The sequence below is a fragment of the Natrix helvetica genome (assembly GCF_964273705.1).
Source record: "Natrix helvetica genome assembly, chromosome: 3".
In the NCBI taxonomy this organism is placed as follows: Eukaryota; Metazoa; Chordata; class Lepidosauria; order Squamata; family Natricidae; genus Natrix; species Natrix helvetica.
In genome coordinates, this window is record NC_138549.1 from 91,453,296 (window position 1) to 91,477,893 (window position 24,598).

The 24,598-nt window shown below is 37.3% G+C and overlaps 1 protein-coding gene across 1 annotated transcript; it reads left to right on the plus strand.

The window, feature by feature from the left end:
* Positions 1-444: 444 nt before the first annotated feature.
* SELENOF (selenoprotein F) lies at positions 445-23,306 on the plus strand. The gene is made up of 5 exons (XM_081946303.1): positions 445-596; positions 2,391-2,558; positions 12,715-12,778; positions 20,763-20,812; positions 22,427-23,306. The coding sequence occupies exons 1-5, from the start codon at positions 528-530 to the stop codon at positions 22,556-22,558; spliced, it is 483 nt and encodes a 160-aa protein (XP_081802429.1). The 5' UTR covers positions 445-527; the 3' UTR covers positions 22,559-23,306.
* Positions 23,307-24,598: the final 1,292 nt, after the last annotated feature.

Below are 24,598 nucleotides of genomic sequence, written 5' to 3' on the forward strand. Positions count from 1 at the left end.
ACCGCTGCCCTTGTCCTTTTTCGGTTGGCTTATCCATCCCATCCGCCCGCCTACCGGAGCTTCCTCACGCAACTGGAAAGGAACTGAACCGACACCCCTCCTTTATCCCATTTTACTTACTGATTGGACGACGTTGTCCCGTAGGCCTAGCGACTTTCCCTTAGGGTATTGGATGCGGCGGTAAAGGCGAATGCTAATGTTCCGCTAGCCCATTGGTCAATCGTTTTGTCAATCTCTAGGAATCGTTCGATTGGGAGAGTAGAGAGATCTGTTCCGAGATGTACAAAAAAGTGCCTGAAAAAAGAAAAAGAGGGAGCGAGGAGTCTTTGAAGACAAATTGTAAATTTTTCCTGACAAATTCCAATATGTTCTTTCTCTCCTCGAATTTTTTTTCTAGGCTGGTCAATTTAATGTGAATGGGAAGACTCTATAGATATTTTCTTTGCTCCAAGCAGGCAGTACGTAAGACATCCTGTCGGTATAGGGGCCTCATCGATGGAATCCCTGAGCTGTCCGTCTGTGCCAACATGGCGATTCGAGAGGGAGCCATGGGGCTCGGCCGTTATTGGCTTTGGTTGCTAGCGACGCTGCAGGCGGTAAGAAACCCCGTTAGAACAAGGAGAGTAGAGGTCTATGAGCTTGGGGAGCGGCCAAAGAGGGTCTTGAGGCGAACCTATTTCTGCACATTATTTTGGAGTCGCTAATTCCTTCGACTTCCCGATTGGGTCGGAAAGGTTCCAATATGCAGATGCATTTGGTGGGTTTTTTTTTTAAAGTAAAACATTGAGCTGGATACGGTCTTTGCGATACTTTACTTAATCCCGTTGAAATGAGCGTAAAGGTTTGTCGTGATTTTACTCGAATAAGGATGCTAAATCTTTTTTTCAGTATAATAATTTCCGTGTCTGCCATCGGCTAAACGGGGTACTTCCCCATTTATAATTTTTAGTCTTGCTATTGGAGGGGGGAAGTAAATTGAATACAGATGGATACTTTGGAAGTCAAACTTTATGTAATAAATTAGATTAATTTTTATTCGTGTCCTTAATGTGTGCACAGGTAGTCCTCAACCTACGACCACAATTGAGCCCAAAATTTATGTTGCTAAGTGAGAAATTTGTTAAGTGGGTTTTGACCCGTTTTACGACTTTTCTTGCTGCCGTTGTTAAGTGAGTCGCTGCAGTTATTAAGTTAGTAACACGGCTGTTAAGTGAATCTGGTTTCCCCATTGACTTTGCTTGTCAGAAGGCTGTAAACGGAAATCACATGACTCCGGGAACCCTGCAACAGTCATACATGTGAATCAGTTATCAAGCACCCAAATTTAAAATCACGTGACCGCGGGGATACTGCCACGGTTGTAAGTGTGAAAAAGTGTGGTCATCAGTCACTTTTTTCAGTGCCGTTATAACTTCAAATGGTCACTAAGCAAACTCTTATAAGTCAAGGACTATCTGTAAACCCACCCACCCTACCTGCCATTCCCCAAAACACTCTTGGAAGTTGATTACAACTTTAATTTCAAGACTAAAATCCCATGCAGAGTTTCTACTTCTCTGTACACAGTATGTTTGCTCCATGAGACTAGATGGCTTATAGGTGAGTAATAAAAGCACTATTAACAGCCTGTTAAAACAAAAATAAAAAATCCAGCCAATTATATATAATAACTGAAGCTATAACATTGTCATTAAAAGACTTGGGAAATAAATAAAGCAGCAATTCTAGAGTTTTGTGACCCATCCTAGGAGCCTTTGTAACTGGGTAAATCTCGCATTTTTCACCCTTGCTTGGGGTGGGGGGAGTAGTGGAAACGTTTGTAATGGCAAGTTTAAAGCTCCATATTCAACAAGAAAACTCTTCCTGGATTACTTTCATCTACTAACTAGCCCTCAACCCAATTTGACATGCAAGGCAATTATGAAAATAAAAAAATACCAGTAGATGAGCTCCTATGAGGAACAAGATAAATATGTAATTGCTAAATCAAGAACTTAAAACACCTCTGCACAAATTAATGTTACCATTGTGAAAAGTTGAGCTTTCCAATATATGATGCCACAAGTTGATTCTCAAACCACTATGAGCTCTTAGCTCATATATTGAGCAAAACTAAAAGGGAACAAGTCATAGTGAGTTCAGATTGCAAACTTGTCAGACAGGGTAAATACAATGCTTCCTGTATCAATAATCCTCACAGAGCAAATAAGTGAATTAGTGAATATGCTTCCCGTTTACCAGAGTCCTCAAAAGAGTAATTGTAGGTTTTCTGGTTTGCAGTGGGAAATGGACAAGCTTGAAAATATGGTATTTGGAAATTTGTACTATTGATACTGAAATATTACAAACACCTATGTTAAAGGAATTGCATAAATCTTACTTGATTTCAGATATCTGCTTATGGAGCAGAATTATCATCGGAGGCATGTAGAGATCTTGGCTTTTCCAGCAATTTGCTGTGCAGTTCTTGTGACCTTCTTGGCCAATTTGGCTTGAATCAGTTGGATCCATTCTGCAGAAAGTGCTGCCAAGAAGAAGTTCAATCTGAAATTAGAAAGGTAGGTTTCATTGTTATGTTTAAATATCTTAGCTAAAACTTGTTTTAGCTTTCGTGTGATATAATGTTATTTATACTGAAAGTTTTTATTAAATTGTAGTACTCTAATTTTTGGCAACAAAAGTTTGTTGACATCATTTGTTAAAACATACTGATTTTCCTAATACTTCAAGGTCAAACCTGAGTCAGCCAGCAGTCTTTCTGTATCTGTAACAGGGACACTGTTAAGTTTGAGCAAAATGAAATACAATCAGTTAGTTGTTAGACTAAATACAATCAGCTGAAGAGAAAGCTGAACAGATTCATTTGTTAGCACATCAAGAGTAAATTGCTGTTTATGGGACGTGTTTGTAGATTTTGGTAAATAGCTAATTATAAAATAAAAAATAAAATATAAAATACAAAATAAATAAATACAAAATACCTGCTCCTCTGGGCAAAAACCAACTATTTGTTGATATTGTAATAAATATATGTGTTTACGGTGCATGTTACAACGTATTTGAGGTGTATTTTTCCTATCTGAAGGGAGGAAAATATCTGTTGTGTTTCAGAACTGAATATTTCCATTATGGCTTGTGATGAACTATGTAACTGTTCTTGCTGACATTCAGGAGAATCCAACTATTTATATGATTATTGGTAATAGTTCTCCCATCGATTTGAAATTGAAATGTAATTGTTTTCATTCTTAAAGCACCCTGTGAGTAAAAGCATTATCAGATGCCACATAACTAAATGCAATTTTGTAATAATTTAATATTTATTAATACATTAATAAAATATTTGCAGAAAAGTAATTTATCTTATGTGGGACCAGAGTGATAAGAATGCCCTGTTCATTGTAAAGAGATTTCTGAAAGAATTCCGTTTGCATTTAGCTTCAAATAAAGTTGCAACCTATCTCTCATATCATGAAGAGTAGAAACCCTGGGATAATTTCCAATTTGAACTATTTGATAGTATATTAATTTTCTATTTTTAATAGATAAGTTAATATTAATTATATCATTTTCATATTCTCATATAAAAAAATCATTCATGGAAAGCAGCTATTAAAATGGCTTCAGGCACTAGCTAGTTTATTGTTATCCATATATAGTATTATAATTCTTCCAGAGTGCCCTCTGCTTTGAAAAGTATGTTAAAATCAATGCATGCGGTTGAAGGGACAGGGCTTCCTGCATAGGACAGGAAGAAATGTTAAGCCTTGTCTTCCAGATAGAAAAGGCGGCATAAATTTTATCCTATTGGTCCATTTTTCACTGACACAAAAAGACTTTACAGTAAGTTATTCTCCTACCCTACTCACAGAGGGAGAAATTGTTGTCATATTTTTCCTGCATAAAGAGGCATTGTCTTTTCTCATAAAGTGAATGCTAATCTATGAGCTCTTTTTTCTTTTTCCCTATATAAATTGTGTGTCAATAGCACAATCAGTACTTTACCAATCAAGTTAGTGATAATGATAGCAAGTGGAAGTGTAAGGTAGAGGCTGGGAATTTTTGATGACCTTTTAGCAATAGCACTTTGACTTTAGAGCACTGCCTGAGCAGTTTACAGTGTCTGCATACTGCCCTCAACAATCTGGGTCTTCATTTTACCGATCTTAGAAGGATGGAAGGTTGAGAAACAATCTTCGACAGGATTGAACTCCATGCTGTGAGTAAAGTTAGACTGCAATACTGCTTTCTAACCACTGCACCACTAGGGCACTTTTTTTTTATTTGCTTCTTGGCTCAACTCTGTGGTCCTTTTCATGGGAGAATCAACTTATCAAATCTAGTTTGATGAGAAAGGTATCTATTGCATGCTAATTTAATAAAGTTAACAAAATGAGGCAAACATCAAGACAGTACAGAGCACAATTAACACAATTTGGATAAGAATAGATCAACAATGCATTGGTTCATTACTGTGATTATCATTTTTATTGAGACACGTGCATACATGAGAAAACATGGTGTTGAATGGATTTATTTATAGATGAGAATGGGATATGGAATGAAGAAATAATTGTAACCTTAAATGTGGTAGAGTGTAAAATTTGTTTATAATTGTGATGAATATTGGAAGTCACCATTGTATATATTTTATATTTCTTTCTTTTTACTTTCCTCTCTTTTTGCTTTTCCTTTGCACTTTATCCTCTTTCTTTGAGTTTAGTTTATATTGGATTTCATGATTATAATTTTTATTTTTATTAAATTTTGATATTCTCATATAAAAAATCCATTCATGGAAAACAGCTATTAATATAGCTTCAGGCACTAGCTAGTTTATTGTTATCTATATATACGTAGTATTAGAATTCTTCCAGCAGTATCTTTCTTTTAATCCTTCTACATGACTGCATTTAAAACTATCCCTAATGTATTCAACTGGATTTTAACACATAATAGTATCCAAATAAAGATAGCAAATCAAATCAGTGCTAAGCAATTGTATACCCCTTAGTAATAATTATAAAAGAGCCATGTCTTTGTGAGACCAATCCGGTGAAGCCATTCAACGGAGTCATGATCACTACATTGTGAAGCTAGTTAACTGTGCTGTCCACTTACATACTTTTTAGTTAAAACTATCCTATCCTCTCAGTCAAAGGTATCTGGTGTTGACAAATATATATTTTAACCCTTTTAAAAATATATTAATGCTGTACAGTAGTATTCATCCTATGACCAATCACTTAGGGACTGTTCGAAGTTACATTTAACCTCAAAAAACAGACTTACAGCCTGAATTTTAAAAATCCAGTGGTCAGGCAACCTCCACCATCGCATAACCAAACTTCAGGTGCTCAGCAATACAGCCTCCGTGACCATTTGCAGCATCCCGTGGTCACATGACAGCGTTTTACGTCATTTTTGCAAAAAAAAAAAAAAAAAGTGGCATTTCCAATTTTCAGCAAAAGCACCCCATGCTTAATGATTACAATTCACTGAACAATGGCGGTGATTCACCTAACAACTGCTGCAGAAAAAGTCATCAACCGGAACCACATACATAATAAGCAGGCTCATTACAATTGTACATCAAATGGTATCATTACAATTGTACATCAAATGGTACCTCTGTTTTATTAAACATTTTTATTGTACAGGTTATTTTTTTTAATGTGAATTATAACGATGTAATTTTAATGTATTTTAAATTATACAGTGAAAACGTGATTTGGAAAGGCAACATAGACCTTTTAAGAATAAGCACCACCATCCACCATCCCCCCATATTTTAGAGCAGGATGTAGATTTCATAGTTTGAAATATTGACAGATATCACAACAGATGTTTGATGGATTAAACCCTTTTCATAATGTACTTAATTATTGAGCAATTTTGAGCATGTTGACCTTTATTCCTTCTGTCCACATTGGAGCAGACTTCTGCATTTACATCTGTTGCGGGATCAAGGAACGCATGCAGGATAAATCAGATGCATGTTGGGATCTTTGTGCTCATATTCTCACTAAGCTACTCAAACAAGTTAGCACACAATTAGAGCCCCGGCCCTGGAGTTGCCTAATTCCCATTAAGTGCTAAGATAGTTCCTTTCATATCAGGGAAGACTTAAGATTTTATCCCCCTTATACTGCCTCCCAGGGAAAATGCTAGATATTTACGTTTTGTTCTGTTTATAAGAGAAAAGGAAGGAAAATATTTCACTCGCAACAAATAGTTACAAAAATTTATCCTGACTCAGATATATTTGTACCAAGCAATACACCTCGTTACTTTCAAAGTCTGGAACTCTTAGCTTCACTTTCAGACTAATTTAGAAGGTTTCTTTATCAGCATTACTTTTAGACAGTCGCATATTGTAAGCCTCTTTTTCGGTAGCATAAAATAATGCTGGTTTCTTGAAAAGTAGAAGGGTGAAATGGAGGCCAAAGTAATCCTGCTTTCAAAGTGTAGGGAAAAATGCAGACACTTAGCAGTTGATGTAAACAGCCACACTTTAAAAGTCTGCACTTTTCTATATCTGATCATATTAAAAACAGTACTCTCAATTATAAGTGAATATGTTACATCAGAAACCATTGTTTTAAATGGTTATAGACTAGCATATAAAATAGACTGGCATCTAGTGGCATATAAAAATTCAAAATGTTCCAGATTTATACAGCCCACTTAAACAACAATATAATTGTTTAAATGGTGAGATTTCCATACAAAATGAATAATGCTTGTGCAGCATTGGATGTCATTTCTTTATATATTTCTGTACGGCCCATAAAGGCATTGTAAGACATTGCGCCACACTCTCCCTCTTCCTCTTCCCCCTCCTCCCAGTCACAGGGCTACATTTCCAGTGTTTGCAACCTGTTTGCATTTACAACCAGTTGCCAGATGCCTTATAATCATGTGGTCGCTATTTAATCCTCCCCTCGGTGCAGGGAGGGGAAATTCTCCCATGCACTGAAGGAACAGACCTCAAATCTGGTGAAAATACTTGCAAAACTGGCATTCTATGAAGCAGTACATAAGTCTTAAATGCTATTGCTGCTCTGAAAGTCTTTGGGCATTTCCATTGAGAAGAATGCTAGCAAAAGGGGAGATTGTGGAGGAGAAAACTAAAATCTCTGAACCTCAGGGTTTTGAAACATTGACGCTCAGAGTTTCTACATGCCAGTGGATGCCAGGGCCTCCCTCAATCCCCGAGATACCCCACACGGCCATTTGATGACGCAATGACACAAAACCAGATTTCCGGGCTCAGATATGATATAAGTCAAGGACTACCTGTACACCCAGATACTATTCTGTCCTGAAGAAGTTAAAACATGCAGACAATTCTGTTTTCAATCTTGTAGGCTACCAGCTGGAAAATAGAACCTGGCATTAAAGCCAATTCGTGTGTTGGCTTTATTGTACTTTTGAATTGATTTTTCCCCCTTCTTATTAGTGACTGTCACCTCTTTTGAAATTACCTATTTCCTTTAATTAAATATATTCTTTTACATTGCATTTCCTAATTTCTAATAATCCAGTAGTTCTGATACTCTTCACTGTTAGAACTCGTTTTAAAAAAAAACCTGAATCCAGTGATTACCCTGCTATTTTGCGTGTGTGTACATGCCCGTACATATAAATCTAAGAAATCTGTTCTCTGCTAATTGGCTCATATGGTTTCTGAAATGGAACAAGGATGTAAATCTGAAGCTTTCACAACAATTTTTGATCAGAAAAGTCTAGCTGGCTTTTAAAGCAGAACGGCTGCCTCTTTCTTGGACAGCAGGAAACACTGAACTGAAACAGAAAGCCAAATTCCAGCTGTGAGTCCATTCGCAAACAAACCGATATACTCTCTTATGACCCTCCTCAGAATTCAGCACATGAATGTTTTTGTTGTTGTTTAAAACATAATGCTCCTTTTTATTTTTGTATGCTGTGTCAGAGCTCTGCAGATTGTAATCAAGATGCATGCTCATATGCATATTCTCATATGCGTGCTTTTTTAAAAGGCAAGGGCTGAAGCAGAACAGATGGTTGCTTGCTCCTAGTGCTTTTCAAGGCTCCATAATGAATTTCTCATGACAAATCTCCTCTGTTTCCCCATTCTGGGAAGGGGAAAGCATACTAGCACCATTCATCAAATCATTTTAATGGAGACTGCATGTGAAGCCTTCTTCTGTTCTTGGACAGAATCTTTGTCACCCCAAAGGCTGTTTTGTGTAATTTTTTTTCTTTTTGCCTAATGGTCAACTCTCAACAGATGCTTTGAGGCAGCTTTCCATTTCCAAGTTTCCATCATTGACCTGACATCGGGACTAGTATAAAAAGGGATTAATACAGTAGCACAATAAATGGTATATAGGTTGAACAGTGGCCTGACAATGCCAAGAAACTGAGTGAGATACTTAGTAAAAGTACTTTTACATGATCAATATTAATATTACAATATAACGAATTTATTTCTGCAAAGTTTCCATAATTTCACTCTTCTAATAGAAGTTATCTTTCATAAACAAAACAAAATAGAAACACTCCATCCCTCTATATGAAGGGAATAGATAAGAGGGATAGAAATACTTGAAAACAGATCTTTGAGAATAATTTAAACCAAGTTGCCATGAAGAGCTGCCAGTTCCAGCAACTGATAATATAGTAGAATGTGTTTAGTGCTTTAGGCTAATGTTATTTGCATGACCTGATTTAGCTTCATTTTAAAGTCAGTTTCATTCTGCTATGGTAATTAAAATTTAGCTGTCACCTTAAAAGGATTCTGACTCTTAATTCTTCGTTTCCTTTAGACCGTATGCCTTTGGGCTTCTGCTGCAGGCTTTATCAAAATAGTTCTCATTGCAAGACAGACAGATTGTCTTAGTTATGGCTATGTCAATGGGAGTACTCCTTCCCATTGTTCTTCATTTTTTAATACTTTCATCCCAAATAAAATGTTTATATTCTCTTGGAAGTTTAACTGTTAGATCAGAAATACAGTATATGATAGTCAGCCACCATGTTGTCAGTGATCCTATGAAGAAGGGGAAGAGGAGGAGGTCCTGTAATAAGGCTAGAAATGTGATAGGTTCAATCTAGAATTAGGAAATGAGGGGTCCTTGGTGCTCTTTCAGCTTGGTTGTTTTCTTGTAGATGTTTCATCACCCACAATGAGTGAAATTTCCTTACTAGCACTGGTGATGTTACCTAATCTGGGTAATGAAATATCTTCAAGAAAACAACCAAGCTCAGAGAGCACCAAGGACCTCTCATTTCAAACTTGAGCTGCAAATACAGGTAGTCCTCCAGTTTCGACCACAATTGAGCCCAAAATTTCTGCTGCTAAGCTAAACATTTGTTAAGTGAGTTTGACCCGTTTTACAACTTTTTTTTCACAGTTGTTAAGCGAATCATTACATTTGTTAAGTTAGTAACATGGCTTTTAAGTGAACTTGTGTTCCCCGTTGACTTTGCCTTCAGAAGGTCGCCAGAGGGGATCACACGACCCTGGGACACTGCAACCATCATAAATATGAATCGGTAGACGAGCATCAGAATTTTGATCGTGTAACCATGGAGATGCTGGAACGGTCATAAGTCCCTTTTTTCAGTGTCCTTGTAATTTTGAACGGTCACTAAAGGAACTATTGTAAATCGAGGACTATCCGTATCCTCCTTTATCAGTAGAATGAGGAAAGGCCAGGACTTCGTTTCTTGACTTTTCATCCCAGCTTAATTCTTCGCTTGAACTTCATTCCTCTTCTTCCATCGAAATTTACTTACAATTTTATTTTCATCTCAGTCCAATGCAGTGGATGATGCATAGTTAAAACGCTGAATATTCTGAGATGACTCTGTTAGCTTCATAGCTGTACAGGGACTTGATCATGAGTCTCTCAGGTCCTGCAATCAACATTCAGCTCAGAATCCGGAGCTCTCTTGGAGTTGGTTTACCTTATGCATTATTCATGAATCTGCCAGGATTTCAGAAGAGATCATTTAATCAAATATAGAAATAAATTTAAGCTTAGACTTCCAAATTATGGTGAAATACAAGACGCTAGTTTTAAAATGCTTATATGCTTTTTTTATTTTACTAATGAGAAGACATGAGTCAGCTATGGTAAAAGGTCTGGTTTAAAGGAAAGACTGGTCTAGTCACAGAGATGTGAGTGAGCAAGAATGAAGCATTTCCCTATCTCGCTGATTTCAATGGTATATTTAGCTTTCCGATATAAACTTACCCCCTGAGTACATATTTAGAATTTAGCTGTTAAAGATCTGCATAACTCTCCCTTTGAAACCAGGATTTAAATATACCTGATTTCAATGTTTTTGGATATACGGCATTGGATAATTTTCCAGTGATACAAATAATAAAATTGCATCTTTATAAACTACAAATATCTTTGAGTAAGCCTTCCCTTTTATTCTCATTTCCAAAATGCCATGCATCATTTTCATTGGTATGTTTCAGCTGCTTGGTCCATGGATTTCTGCATTTTGGTTCCATTGAGATATATTTGTCTCTCTGATGTAACACATCCACATACATTTTCTTGTAGACATGTTGTGTTATTAAATGAAATCATGTTCGTGATTGTATATCTCAGTCCTTATACCTTTTGCCCTGTTAATTCCTTTAACTGGAAGCCAAGGAAGTCCCAAGAGTAATCACTGACAAGATCACAAGGGTAATCTGGCAGTTTCTAAGGCTTTTGCCTGTGTGTCCACGTTCCCTAGGTTTTGTGCTTCTCCACCCAAGGGGAACGGAACAGTAGGTAGCTCAGGAGTGATGATCCAAAGTACTACTAACCATACCATGCTTGAACTAGTTTGGAATGAGGTTCAATTGGTTTATTCCGATGAAATGTATTATGTATTTTATAGTAGCATCGGGTCAGGATGCCCTGACCTCATTAAGGCAACACACAAAACAAATTGGAACAGCAGCACCTGGGTAAACATTTTTAAACATCAAATGGTGCTCCAAAAAAAATCTTTCCCTAAAATGCAGGGCGGTAGGGTACTGAAAAGTCTTGTCTCCTGGTACACATTAGCCTAATACTGAACTTCAGACCCGGATCTAAGCAATTGTGCAGGAACATATACGTATGCAGGCAGTCCTTCAGCTAATATGGGTTTACACCTTAGAAGATATGAATCTCAAATGAAAACTTTTAATTGAATTCTGAAACTGACAACAATGGCCATTGTCACAAGTAGCAAATCATTATGATCTGAACACTTTGTGCTACGAGTGTACAGGTAGATCTCAGGTTACAATGCCCTCGTTCATTCAGTGAGCATTCAAAGTTAAAATGGTGCTGAGGGAGGGGGTTTACTCACAATTGTGCCCTCAAAATTGTGGCTGTCATAGGTTCCCCACAGTGCCATGATCATGATTCAGGCACTTAGCAACTCGCAATTGCAGTGGTTGCAGTGCCCTGCAGTCGTGTAGTTGTCATTTATGACCTTCCCTGCTGACTTCCGAGAAGCAAAGTCAGTGGGGAGGCCAGCAGGTTGCAAGTTTTTCCTGCTGCTTTTTCTCGCAAGGAGCCCCCAGGGAGCATGGGGATCTCATACTCTGTACCGCCCACCTGTCCATTTTCTGTAGTGCCTAGCCATAACATTTGCACTCCATAGTGCTGTCCCGTAGCATTCATTCCATCCTGTAATTTGTAATGCCTTCCCTCACTTTATAGCAGGGGTCTCCAACCTTGGCAACTTTAAGACTTGTGGACTTCAACTCCCAGAATTCCTCAGCCAGCTTTGCTTTGGGAGTTGAAGTCCACAAGTCTTAAAGTTGTCACAGTTGGAGACCCCTGCTCTATAGCACCTCTCTACAGTACTTGTCCGCCCATACTCCATAGGACCTACACAGCTGTAGCTCTTTGCCTATCAGCTTCTTGCTTGGATGTGATTTCAGTGCCTCCTCCCACAAAACGGTCCTCACTTAATGACCCTCGCTTAACGATGGCAACATGGACTGCCAAGACTATGTTGCTGAGCAGGACAGTCAGGTGAACACTTTATAACTGAATCCTTTAGTGAAGGAAATTCCAGTCTCAGTTGCCTTCATAATCCGAGGACTACCGACCATGACTTGCATACTAATATTAGCGGCAGTTTCCATGCTCCCTTTAGCGGGTCACAGAACATACTACTGTAATGTAATAAATTCAAGGCATGTGTTGCTGTGGTTATGTTCCCTTTGTAGGTAACTTTCCAATCAACCTACAATGGTTTTAAAAATCATAAAAGTGCCAGAATTTTTGATAGCGTAAACTGAATCCAGTGATATGATTATCACTCTATCTAGAATGAAATCTAAATAAAATTCTCATTAAGTGTGTTAGCTCTTGTCCTTCCAATTTTTTTCCCTAGACATCTGCCATGGGTTTCTGTGTCTCCTAGGGGAATGTTTACTGTGCATAATTTTTGCGTGAAATGGATACAGTGTCGGCAGTTTTTTTAATGGTAATGTGCAGAATGTGCAATCTTGCACAACATTAGTTAGTTAGTGATTTATTTAAGGTGTTCTTTATTCTTGGTAAACCAAATTCCTGAATAGAAAATTCAGGCACATGTATCAATTATCTTGGTGATTTTTTTTCTATTAAAAATAAATAGATATAAAGTTAAATTGATGCTTTACGTGATGAGCAATAATATTGGATCGGGTTATCACTATATGTTGCTTGTCTCTTACAGCTCTATGCAGGAGCAATCCTTGAAGTGTGTGGATGAAAATTGGGGAGGTTCCCTCAGGTTCAGGGTAAGTGAAATTGCAATATTTCTTTTCCAAAATCAGTGTCATTACACTCCATCATTTGTTTAGATCCTGAAGGAATGTCTAGTCCGACAAAGTATGTGCACATCCTCAAATAATTTATAAGGCATGGTCACTTCAGTTGGGATTTCCTCCAGATTCTGAACTCTTGTTCCTATCAGTACTAGAGAGCATGGCCAGCAATGAAGGCTACTAGGAATTGCAGTTCAGTTATTATTTTTTGTAATCTTTCTTTCCCAGAATCCATACACTAATATTTTTCCATCCCGCCTAATTCGGGTTTCCTTTCTTGAATTAAAAACTGCCAGTCACTCTTCAATTTTCTTTTTTCCTATCCGGAGAGTGGGGAGGTGAGAATTTTGCTCTTCACTTTTCTGATAGAAACCGAATCAAAAAAAGGATTGAGAGGGAAGTTGCCCAGGCCTTGAGTTTTACAATATGAATATGCAATAGCTTTATGCACATGCATATAATGTGTGGGTTTTTAAACATCCACCTCACGTTCTACTTTGTTTTTATATAGATGTGCACGCACAGGGAGACAAGATACATGTGTAAATGGCTTTGTATCTCCCACTTTCCAGCATTCCCTTCCTCCCCTCCCCCCCCTCGACTATTTTTTAAATATCTCCCAGGCCAAATCATTCTGTCAATGCTAATTGAGAGTTGGCTGTTGGAAACACAGATAACAGGGTGGGAGGGGATTGCTGGAGGCTGTAAGAATGACTACTTCAGGATACTATTATTCCTGACGTGAGAAGGAGCGCAAAATAAATTAAATATATACCGAAGAGTGATTTCAGAGTCAGAAACAACAGAAATAGAAGAAAACAGTAGCACATGCACGTTGCAGAGCAGGAGTGAGAAGACATTTTGCTTTGCAAACGTTTAACAAGATTTCTAAGAAGTGTTGGGTGTGAGAGATTTTGTTACAGTTCTATTCAGCATTTCTAAGGTCTTAAATTGGAGCCAGCCCTTTCCTAGGGAAGAAATACTGGTTTTGTTCTGAGGGCTCTGTTTGTTTCTTACATGTCACTTGAATAACTATAATTGAACATGAGGCTAGAGGAAGGTCATTCCGTTGCTTCAAAAGATGGAATATTTTTAGATTGTTTTGAACTATATAGTTTGTTATTGCCAAGACACTCTTTTTTTTTAAAGTTGATTTTTATACGGTGGGACCCACTTGTTTCTTTTCTGAATATCTCAAAACTGGGACATTTGTTTTCTGTACTGCACATTAATTATTGCTTTTTTATAATCATTCTTTCTGTTTAACTGGAAAGTCTTGATACAGGCATAGCTGTATCAAACTGAGACTTTGTAGAGATTCTCAGTCATCCAGGTCATGGTTATCCCAAAGGTGCTTTTTCAGGAGGCAACTAGACTTTCTTGTTTTTTCTTTGGAAGACTTTTTGCTTTTCATCTAAGAAGTTTCCTCAGCTCTGACAGGGTAGTGGGGAATGACAGGATTTTTACTCCTTGCAGACAGCTGGTCATTTGCATCCTTTTAGAGGGTTGTTGAAGCACTTGGAGGTTTATCAATGTCTTCAGGGATACCTGACTAGTGCCCCTGGTTCCTGTAGCCTGCAATTTTTTTTTCCCTCTGGAAATTCATTCCTACTCCCACACCATTCAAGGGGTATTTATCCCAAATCGTATAGCTAAAAGTCTGTAGAGATTCTCATTCAGCCAAGTCATGGCTGTCCCAAAAGTGCTTTTTCAGGAGGCAACTGGACATTCTTGTTTTTTCTTTGAAGATGTTTCACTTCTTACTCTCATTTCGATGAGAAGCGAAATGTTTTCAAGGAAAAAACAAGAAAGTCCAGTTGCCTCCTGAAAAAGAACCTTTGGGTGTATTAAATTGAGTTGCTGAAAACAAAACATCAGCCCTACATGATTTTAGGCAGTCTGTCCTTGTCACTAGTGCGAAAGTCCTACAGAATAAAATCCTTTTTAGTGCCTTATAGGCCAGCAAGTTTAAAGGCCCATGAGCCTCAGAAAAAATGTGCTCCAAAGCAGGCGTTTGCCCCTGAGAAATAGTTAGATTCCTTCACCTCAGGATCTTCAGCAGATTTTCTTGGGAAGAGTGCATTGGAGAGAACACATACGTCGTAACAATGGTCATAAGCGCAAGGACTGGTTCTTAAAATTATTTTTCACGATGCCCTTGTTACTTTGAAGCTATTGCTAAATGAGTAGGGCAGTGAGATCTACCTGTAGTGTATCAACATTTAATTATTTTAAGTTATCTGTAAGAAAGCAAGATGATCTCTGCTGAGTTCATCTTTTAAAATAACTGAAAGTAATACCCAGATTTGAAATACTTTCTCAACAGTCAACAGTATTTTCCTTCTCACAAAAAGCATGACTACTTTTTTTAAGTTCAATTTTTTGTTTTAGCTGAGCAGAATTCCTCACCAAATTGGGCTTATCTTTTTAAGTCCCTGGAATTAGAACCATTGCTTCTCAAATAGAGAGATTATTTGATAATCCACTGAAGATTATTTTTTGGTTACAAAATTAGTTGTTTTAAGGTGAAATAAATGGCTGTATGTGCACTACCTCAGGAGTGTTCACCTGGCTGGCATTTGGAGTTTTCTCCATCTTCTGCTTGGCGCGTCTTTTAACTGGAGAGGCCAGAAATTCAACCTGGACCTGCAGTGTGCAGATTGAACTGTGAGCCCTCCAATTCTGGTTTTACAGCTGAACTGTAGGTTTCTTTTACCAACATCTGCTATGCAAGCCCTCCATCCGAGGTTTCTCCTTACTTCTGTCAGCTTTTTGTTCTTTTTTATTGTCCCATTGCTTTCTGTCTCTGTTCTATCAATTGAATAAAAGATCGGTCTACTGTATTATAAATTGGTAGATAATAGTAGAAACGTTGCCCTTCTCCTTCTTCTTCTCCTCCTCCTCCTCTTCTTCTCCTTCTCCCCCTCCCCCCTTCTTCCAAAAACTTCCTTTCATACATGGACACACATCACTTCTGCCTGAAACATGCCTGTCCCCCTGAATCTAGTTGTTAAATGCGTGGAATATTTTGTACAAATATCTTTGTAAATTCCGTGTCTATTTCCTTATTTTAACCTGTTGCTGTTATGACACAGGTTCATTGCTTCTGTGTTAGGACAAATATCTCTTTTCTTTCAAGCAAATCATTTATTTATTGTAGTGGAAACGGCATTTTTCATCTAGCATCATTTTTCCTTTTTTAAATTAAAATTCTCTGCTGCTTACTCATCCTCGGATCACATATTGAGAATGTCTCAACAGAAAATATAGCAGGCTGTTTACTGCCTTTTTTTAAATCCAGAAGGTGCCTCAGCTCAGTTCATTTTTGCTAGTGTGAGGAAGCTGCCAACTCTACAATATGTCTTAGAGTTTTGAATTGACATCACACAGAGCTGGAGATCAGCATTGTTATTTCTATCATTCTATTTCATTTTGTTCTTGGCATACTAAGATCTGGTCTGCTAATGTTCCCGAAAAAGCAAAAGAGAAATCTCTCTACAAAGGAATATCTTTGAGTTGATGAAATGTTCCATACCACTGTGATAAACATTGCAAGCTTTTAATCCTTCAGTCAACAAAGCAAATTTGCATCTCATCTGGATAACTTAATGCTGATCTCCCAGATTGTTCTGAGTTTACTCATTGCATTACACATAATAGGATTTATTTGGATTTGATTTAGTGTACTGTGTGAACTTCGCCATTGTGGTTGATATACCATACTTCATCACTTCGCATTATATATAAATCCAGCCAATGTTTGTGATATGAAGGGGACAAAAGCCAAAAAAAAAAAATCCCCCAACATAGCTTTTTTCCCAACCCATGTTGTGAAACATCCTCTCTAAAACAGCAGCCTTCAACTTACTGGGCACCAGGGACCAGTTCTGTAGAGAAAGATTTTTCCGTGGACCGGAGGGGGCATGGTTTTTAATGCTACCTGCATCCCCGCGAATGGGACTCCATTTGTTTGCACGGATTGCTTGCTGGCACAGACTGGTGCCGGTCCATGGAATGGGAACTGGGGACCCCTGTTCTAAAAGCTGATTTGATCCTCCTAGCAATGGTTTCCCATAGTTTGTGAAGGTTGAACTTTTTAAAAGAACTTTGGATGTCGTTTAAGTGCCATCTGGAATTGGCTTTTATTTGTTCATGTATTGTTGTTATTTTTTTAGTTTGAGGATTTAGATTTACTGATAATGGTAATTTTATTTCTTTTTTAAAGACTGCTATGAGACCATTACAATTCCATGGCATATAAGTAAATTTAAGAAATAAATAGCTGTTGATTATTCAACAGAGTCATGGTTTAGTGTTATATGCAAATCTAACCAGATAACTAACACATGCAGGGGCTCAGATTTCCTGATGTTGCCTGTCTGCTTTCTGTACACTCAGGTGACTTAGCACTCATACATTGGCCAGGATGATAGACTACAATACTATGGCTATGAATATACTGTACCCTTGTTTCCACGAAAATAAGACCAGGTCTTATATTAATTTTTGCTCCAAAAGACGCTTATTTTCCGGTTAGGTCTTATTTTCGGGAAAACACGATACTAAGTGCGTCCATCTGGCTGATCTTAACTGGGGCTTTTTTTTAAATAATTTTTTTTTAATTTTTAATTTTCAAAGCAATCACAACATATCCTTCTTTACATACTGTAGAAAGTGTATCAGTGGTTACAAAAAGGCTTTCATGCATCTCTTCCACAGTCAACAAACATAATTCATATTAACTCAAGTATTTTAACTCCGATATTTATACATGTTACCATCTTCATACCTCCATTTTCATTTGACTATAATTGTTTAAACGTCCTTCATCATAAAATATACCAAGATTTAATATATAACCTCATAACTGGCATTTCATTTACTATTTCTAAAATCCTCCAATAACACTGAATTCTATATCCTATTCTAGCTAAACATCCATAATATTTAATAACAAAGTTTTCTAATCCTCCTTTCCAAATCACTGTTTACAATTTACATCCAGTTTCCTTATGTTGTACCCATACCTGTATATACATTGTTATCATTATCCCTCCTTTATTTAACTATATCCTGCATCATAACATTTTCCGCCTAATAATCAAGACTTAACTGTATCTAACTTAGTTCTTTTTTATTGACCGTTATATATAATCCAAAAGGATTTCTAATCTTCCTTTCATGGATACCATTAAATATTCATATCCAATTCTTACTTATCATAACACTACACATTGTATACATTATTATCGTTATCAATTATTTATTTAACTATATCTAGTGTCACTAAATTTCACTAAGTTTAACTAGTTTTAAATTATACTCTTCCATCTATCAACCTGTATCTTTCCAGTAGCAAAACAGTCTCATATCTTCTGCCATTTGTGGTGTCAGTCCTCTAATCATCTCCTTAATCAACTTTGTATGGACTCCTCTTAGCAACTCCTTGCTTATAAAATCTCTCATGTAATTTCAATGCCCTTCTTCTGTTTCCTTAATCAGCTTATCTTTGATTGTCAGTAGTGTTATCAATGATATTGCTAATAAAATTTCTCTCTTTAAATCCATAAATTCTTTTGCTTTTTCTTCTTCTGTATCTTGCCATCTGGGGTAGATTTCCCCTCCATTTAATTCCTCTTTCAGTATTCCACTCTTTCCCTTTTCAGAGACAAACCAATCACCATAAATATCAGCAATTTTAATTTCTTTATATTCATTTTCCTCTTCGATTTTTAGGATTTTAACCACCACTTTTTCCATTTGATAAACATCTCCAACTTCTTCATCGTATTTTACTGTTAGATACTCTAAGTCTTCCAACTTCTTCTCTATCCTCTCATATGTGTTTGATAATTTCTGTATTTCTGAGAATATGTTTGGCAGACTTAAAATTTCTTTCTGCTGTTGAAATTGTGCCATTATCTCCAGCTAACAAACACTGCTGCTCTAGCTTGGAAGGTTTTAACAAAATTAAGCATAGATTCACAATAACATTTTATTTTCACCTTTCTCTGGTTAAAGATATACTTCAAAGGGACATCTGTATGCTTTTCTTCTTATCACTCTCTATAAACAAGCAGTGAGACCTTGGAGTGCCAAGCCAGGATAATCAGCGAGAAAAGTAAAAGTGCTTCGTTTCCAATACACAAACCTCCAGCCTCCGAGTAGCAGTGTTATTGTTGCAATCTTCTTTGTTTCTTTTTGTATTTTTTTTGTATTTCAAGTTTTAAAAAAAAGTCCGATTCTTGACTGGGTTAGAAGAACACCCACAGTAATAAAAGAGGAGAATTTTAGTCCATAGGTTACAAAGAATAATAAAAGAAAAAAAAAGAAGAAGAAAACTTAATCCATTCATTTTAAAAGGCTTGCATAAATTCCATCCATGAAGGTAGCATTTAAAAAGTAAGATAACCCACTGTCCAAAACCATTCCAAATTTAATTCCGCCACTTAATTCTTCTGTTCTCCAATTTAAATTAGTTTTAAGTTTTATATAGGCAGTCTCTTTTAAAACGGTGAAAATTCCTCACCAACTGGAAACACTTTCTCTTTCCGTATCCTTCTGTTTTGGAGCCGCCCCAACTTCATCAGCCCAATGGCTGGATTTTTTGTCGCTGGCTTGAAGAACTTCTCTTGGATTGATCAGGGACATTGCAAAACGTATTCTTCCTGTTCACTGTCTCTGCGGGACGGTTTAGGTCCATTTGGACCACCCAGTGGCAAAAATATAGACGGCGATTTCAGAGCATTGAGATTGCATGTCGTCTCGTGGCGACATTGGCTCCTCCTCCAACCTGGGCTTATTTTTGGAGTAGGGCTTATATTGCAAGCCACCTCAAAAATCATGCTAGGGCTTTTTTCCAGTTACCGTATTTTTCGGAATATAAGATGCACCTTTTTCCCTCAAAAAAGAGGCTGAAAATCTGGGTGCGTCTTATACCATGAATACAGCATTTTTTGCCTCCCGAAATCCCGCCCCCTTTACCAAAATGGCCGTGCAGAGCCTGTAGAAGGCTTTCAGAGAGCTCCCGGGGGCTGGAGAGGGCAGAAATGAGTGAAAAATAGCCCGTTTTTTGCTCAATTCCCCCCCCCCTCCAAGCACTCTATAGGCCTCCTACAGACTAGGCATGCAAATTTTTTGTCAAAAATATTGGCCCATTCTCGCAACAAATGAGCTGCTTTTTGCTCATTTGGGGGGGTCACCTCCCAGGAGCACTCTGAAAGCCCCCTAAAGGCTATTCGTGACTTTTTGGGGGGGGGGGGAACGGGCCCGTTTTAGGAAAAATGTTTTTGGGAGATCTGCAGAGTGCAAAAACTTTTTTTTAATTTGCCTCTTCAAAACCTTGAGCCCAACATTTCTGTTGTTAAGTGAGACAGTGAGTTTTCCCCCGTTTTACAATCTTTCTTGCCACGGTTGTTAAGTGAATCCGTGCATCTGATAAGTCAATAACCCGGCTGTGAAGTGAATCTGGCTTCCCCATTGACTTTGCTTGGCAGAAGGTCACAAAGGTGATCGCGTGACCTTGGGACACAGCAATGGTCATAAACATGAACCAGTTGCCAAGCATCTGAATTTTGATTACATGGCCATGGGGTTTCTGCAACTGTGAAACCCGGTCATAAGTCACATTTTTCAATGCTGTTGTAACTTTGAACGGTCACTAAATGAACTGTTGTAAGTCGAGGACCAGCTGTCGATGCTCCCTTTTTTCATATCCTGTGGCACTAATTATAAATTCAATGGCTGTCCGTTTTCCTCAGGAGGTATTTGTTCTCCTTTAGTTACCTTTAACATGTAATGTTCAAAGTAGCATTCTAAAATCCTTTTTGCCTTCCAGTTAGATGTTTAAATCGGTATGTAAAAATGTGAATCCCTTAATGCCTAAAAACAGATACCGTATTTATCTGGAGAAATCAAGAAATATTTGGAATGTCTTTTTGTTTCCTTTGAATTCTAGCTTTTGTCAAGAGCGACAAGCCCAAACTGTTCAGGGGACTGCAGATTAAGGTAAGGACCGATTTTGACTGGTTTTGGTAGTGCCTTTTTGTTTTGTTTTTTTAATTGAAAACTCATAAAATATGTTTCTGGCATGAAGTATTAGAAGACATTTAGAAACCTTTTGTGCGTAGAGGGGGGCATTTCAACTAAACAAGGCAGGAACATGATCAGCCATTTTCTAACCACTTGCTGAGAGCATATTCCACAAGAATGTGCGGACATGCAATCAGAGTATGCCTGACAACAACAACAAGACCCCTCCCAGTTCACTGGCCAAAATGGAAGTAGGGAGAGTCCAAATATTTTCTAGTAGGAAAATCTGTTTTCCAACCCCGGGGTTCCAGCTTTTATACAGAACGAGTCATGGTACCTGTTTTGGTAAGAAAACTTTGTATAGCAAGTTTTCTTTCAAAGTTTGTTCCCCTTTATACACTTTCCCCTTGTTTGTGATTTCATTTCCTTTCTCAGGGGAATAAACTCTTGTTTATTCGTAACAACCATATAACCATAGTGTGTTTCTTTTTTTAATGTTTATCAGCTCTAAAGGGTGCTAGCTAACAGTTAAGTTTGCAATCTTTTTGCTCTTTGCTGTGCTTTCCCTTTTGTCCCCCTTTTTGTGGTGAGCTAGTAATAGAAGGGTGGCTATAAAACATAGATTCAGACAGAATATAGAGAATTCTATATATTTTGCATCAAAAGATGCAAATGATAGGTTCAGTCAATAATAATCAAAAATAGCGACTCACTTAGTTACTTGTATAAAAAAGAAATTTAGTTTTAAGGAAACAAGAATGTTGAACTGATACCTTCTCGATGCAAAATAACTTGTACTGATTCATTATACATTTTGAAGACACGAGGACAATATTTGTATAAACAGAACTATTTTTGAATATTATTTATGTGATGTAATTAGAACAATTTCAGATCCTGTTAACACCATGAGTCTAGTTGCTAAGAGATTTTCCATTGAAGTTCAGTAATAAAAAAATAATGCTTTCCATTAAATGAATAACATAAAAGTTAGGAGTAATCTTACATCAGAAAACATCTCTCTGTTTCAGAGTTTAGCATAAACATGGGAGCTTTCCCAAAATCAGACTGCAGAAAGTTAGCACAAAAACATGTATTAAGCACAAATAGTATTTACATACTTTATTATCTGTAATGCTGCTCCCCTCCAGTTGTCATATTTTTGTACTTAGTAAAAAAGAAAAATAAATTTCTACATTGTTTCAACTTCTTATAAGGAAAGTGGAATGTTCAATTTTGCCTTTTCAAATGGGCTCTTTATCTTTTCTACTCCAAGTACAACTCTGCTTTATTTAATGGCAAGATCCAGATAATTCTGCTCAATCTAATTTTCATCTCTGGTGATGGCAATCAGTCATAGGCTTGAATTAACTAATGCAATTTTGACCATAGATAAAGCAGTACAGGCCTGTGTTTCACTATTCATGACATAAATAGATCCATATTTACAACAGGCTACGATAATTAATTCAATATAAAACTGACATTTGAACTTTAGCAAGGGAGATGAGGTTTGACCATGCAAAATAGGCTGAATGTTTTTAATCCAAACAGACAATAACCTTGGATATATATTTTTTTTCTCTATAGTATGTGCGTGGCTCTGATCCTGTACTGAAGCTCTTGGACGACAGTGGGAACATTGCCGAAGAATTGAGCATCCTGAAATGGAATACAGATAGCGTCGAAGAATTCTTAAATGAAAAGCTAGAACGTCTCTAAATATCTTTCTCTTTTAAAAAGAATTGAAATCTGGATTTCTCTTATTACTTTTCATCATCCTAATCTCCTCAAAGTGTGATAAATGCTGGAGAACATCCCAGCGTCGGCATTAATTTAAAAGCCATTCCGTATTACGTGGATATTGATTACAAGGAATTTCAAGCAAAGCACAGTTTATAAATTGGTATGCTGATCAAATGACTGTCAAGTGTATTTCAATTCAGTTTTGTAGATAAGAGATCCTTAATGTTAGGTTTCATACAAATCTGATGCAAATTCTGAGAATTTTTACAATTTGAATATTTTTCATAAAGGGAGCCTATTTGTCAGTTTCTCTTAATTAGGTGAATGTTCTGTGCTTGCATATAAGTGTGCATATTAATTATACAATGATGAGACTTTGGTACCAAATACGATATACTGTATTCCATCCAGCCCCAACCCCAAATACTGGTTACCTTTCTTTGCATTTTGTATTTCCCAACTATTCTTTTTTTATAACTAAGAATATTCATAATGGAACCTCACTTTAAAAAAAAATGGTTTGTGGTTTTGGAGGGACATGTTGAATGACTGGAAAATGCTAGGGGATTGCACTTAATGATGACTACGTAGAAAGCCTTAAAGAAAGGCATATGTATGTCTGATGTCCAGTGTGCTTTCACTAAATTATTCTATCATCTTCAGCAGACCTGATGTTCAGTGAAGAGGAAAATTATTTGAGAGGGCAATAAATTACTTCACAAAATATGCATTGAAGGTGTCTTTTGTTCAGTACATTGTGATTTGATGCATTTAAATTTTATTTCATTAAATCAATCTGTATGTGCCTCATATTACGAAGGCAACTCTAAGTGACTTTGCAAACTTGCTTAAGACAGGGATGGCTTCAGAAGAACAGACAGTTTCTCAAACAGGATAATAATTACCCACCCACCCCGGCAAAAAAAAGTTGAGCCCCCCTCCCCTTGAAGTACCTTTTAATCTGGTCAGTGTCTTCACAGGCAGGTGTAAAAATCTCATTATTGCAGCTCAAAGTACTAGTAATGATATAATAATATTAACGGACAGACAAGTGGGCCTAGAACCTGGACCAAGAAAGTAACTTGAGAAAACATCTTAAGGCAAGTCCGTCCTAATTCAACTGAAGTTAAAGTGAGAAGCACATTCATATTTGCAAGATTCTGTTACTATCACTGTTACAAGAAAAGTAATCCTGACCTATGTGGGTTTTTTTTTTTTAGTATGGCTTAACTTGTGGACTAACAAATGGTGATCCACTCATACGGTTAGAACAGAGAAGTATTGATGTTTTGCCACCATTGGAACTATGCTGTAGGCCCAGATAATGGATTTGTGTCCTTGTCCAGTCATCTTTCCTCATTTTTTCCAGGAGTCCCTCTGATGATCCATCTGTCACTCATCCCTTGTTTAGAGACTAACATACAGAGAGTGGTTTCTCCAGATAAATCCTTCCAACTGTTTGCATTGTTTCTGTATTCCAGAGATCAACTAAATACCTAACTCAATTGCCTGTCATATTGTTGAAAATTCCAAAACTGCCCACAGAATCCAGAGGATCCATAAGCCACATTGGGCAGATCATCTTAATTCATCTCTCTTCCCTACAGATCACAAGGGTGCCAATTAGCGTCCCAGTGATCTGAAAATGATTTTACCATAACAACAAAAGTGATACCCTCTGGTCATTCCAATTCTCTCTTGCACTCAAACAATTGAAGTAAGGTTCAAAATATTTTAAAACTCATTGTGATGATACCCACTTTTCAGAAGTTGTTTAAAACATTAATGATGGTGTCCATTGTTCCCTATAAGCTATGCAGCCGCGCACGTTTCAAGAAAACGCTGCGCAGCAGTTTCCAACTGCTGCAGTGTTTTTTACAGTGATGAATCCTCGGCTCTGCCAGCCGCCTTCCTCCCCTAAAATGAAACTGCCCAGCCGGGGCGAGCAACGAAGCTGAAATGACACCATGCAATTCAGGACCAAGAGGAATTGACAAGCCGGGCAGGTAAAAATCC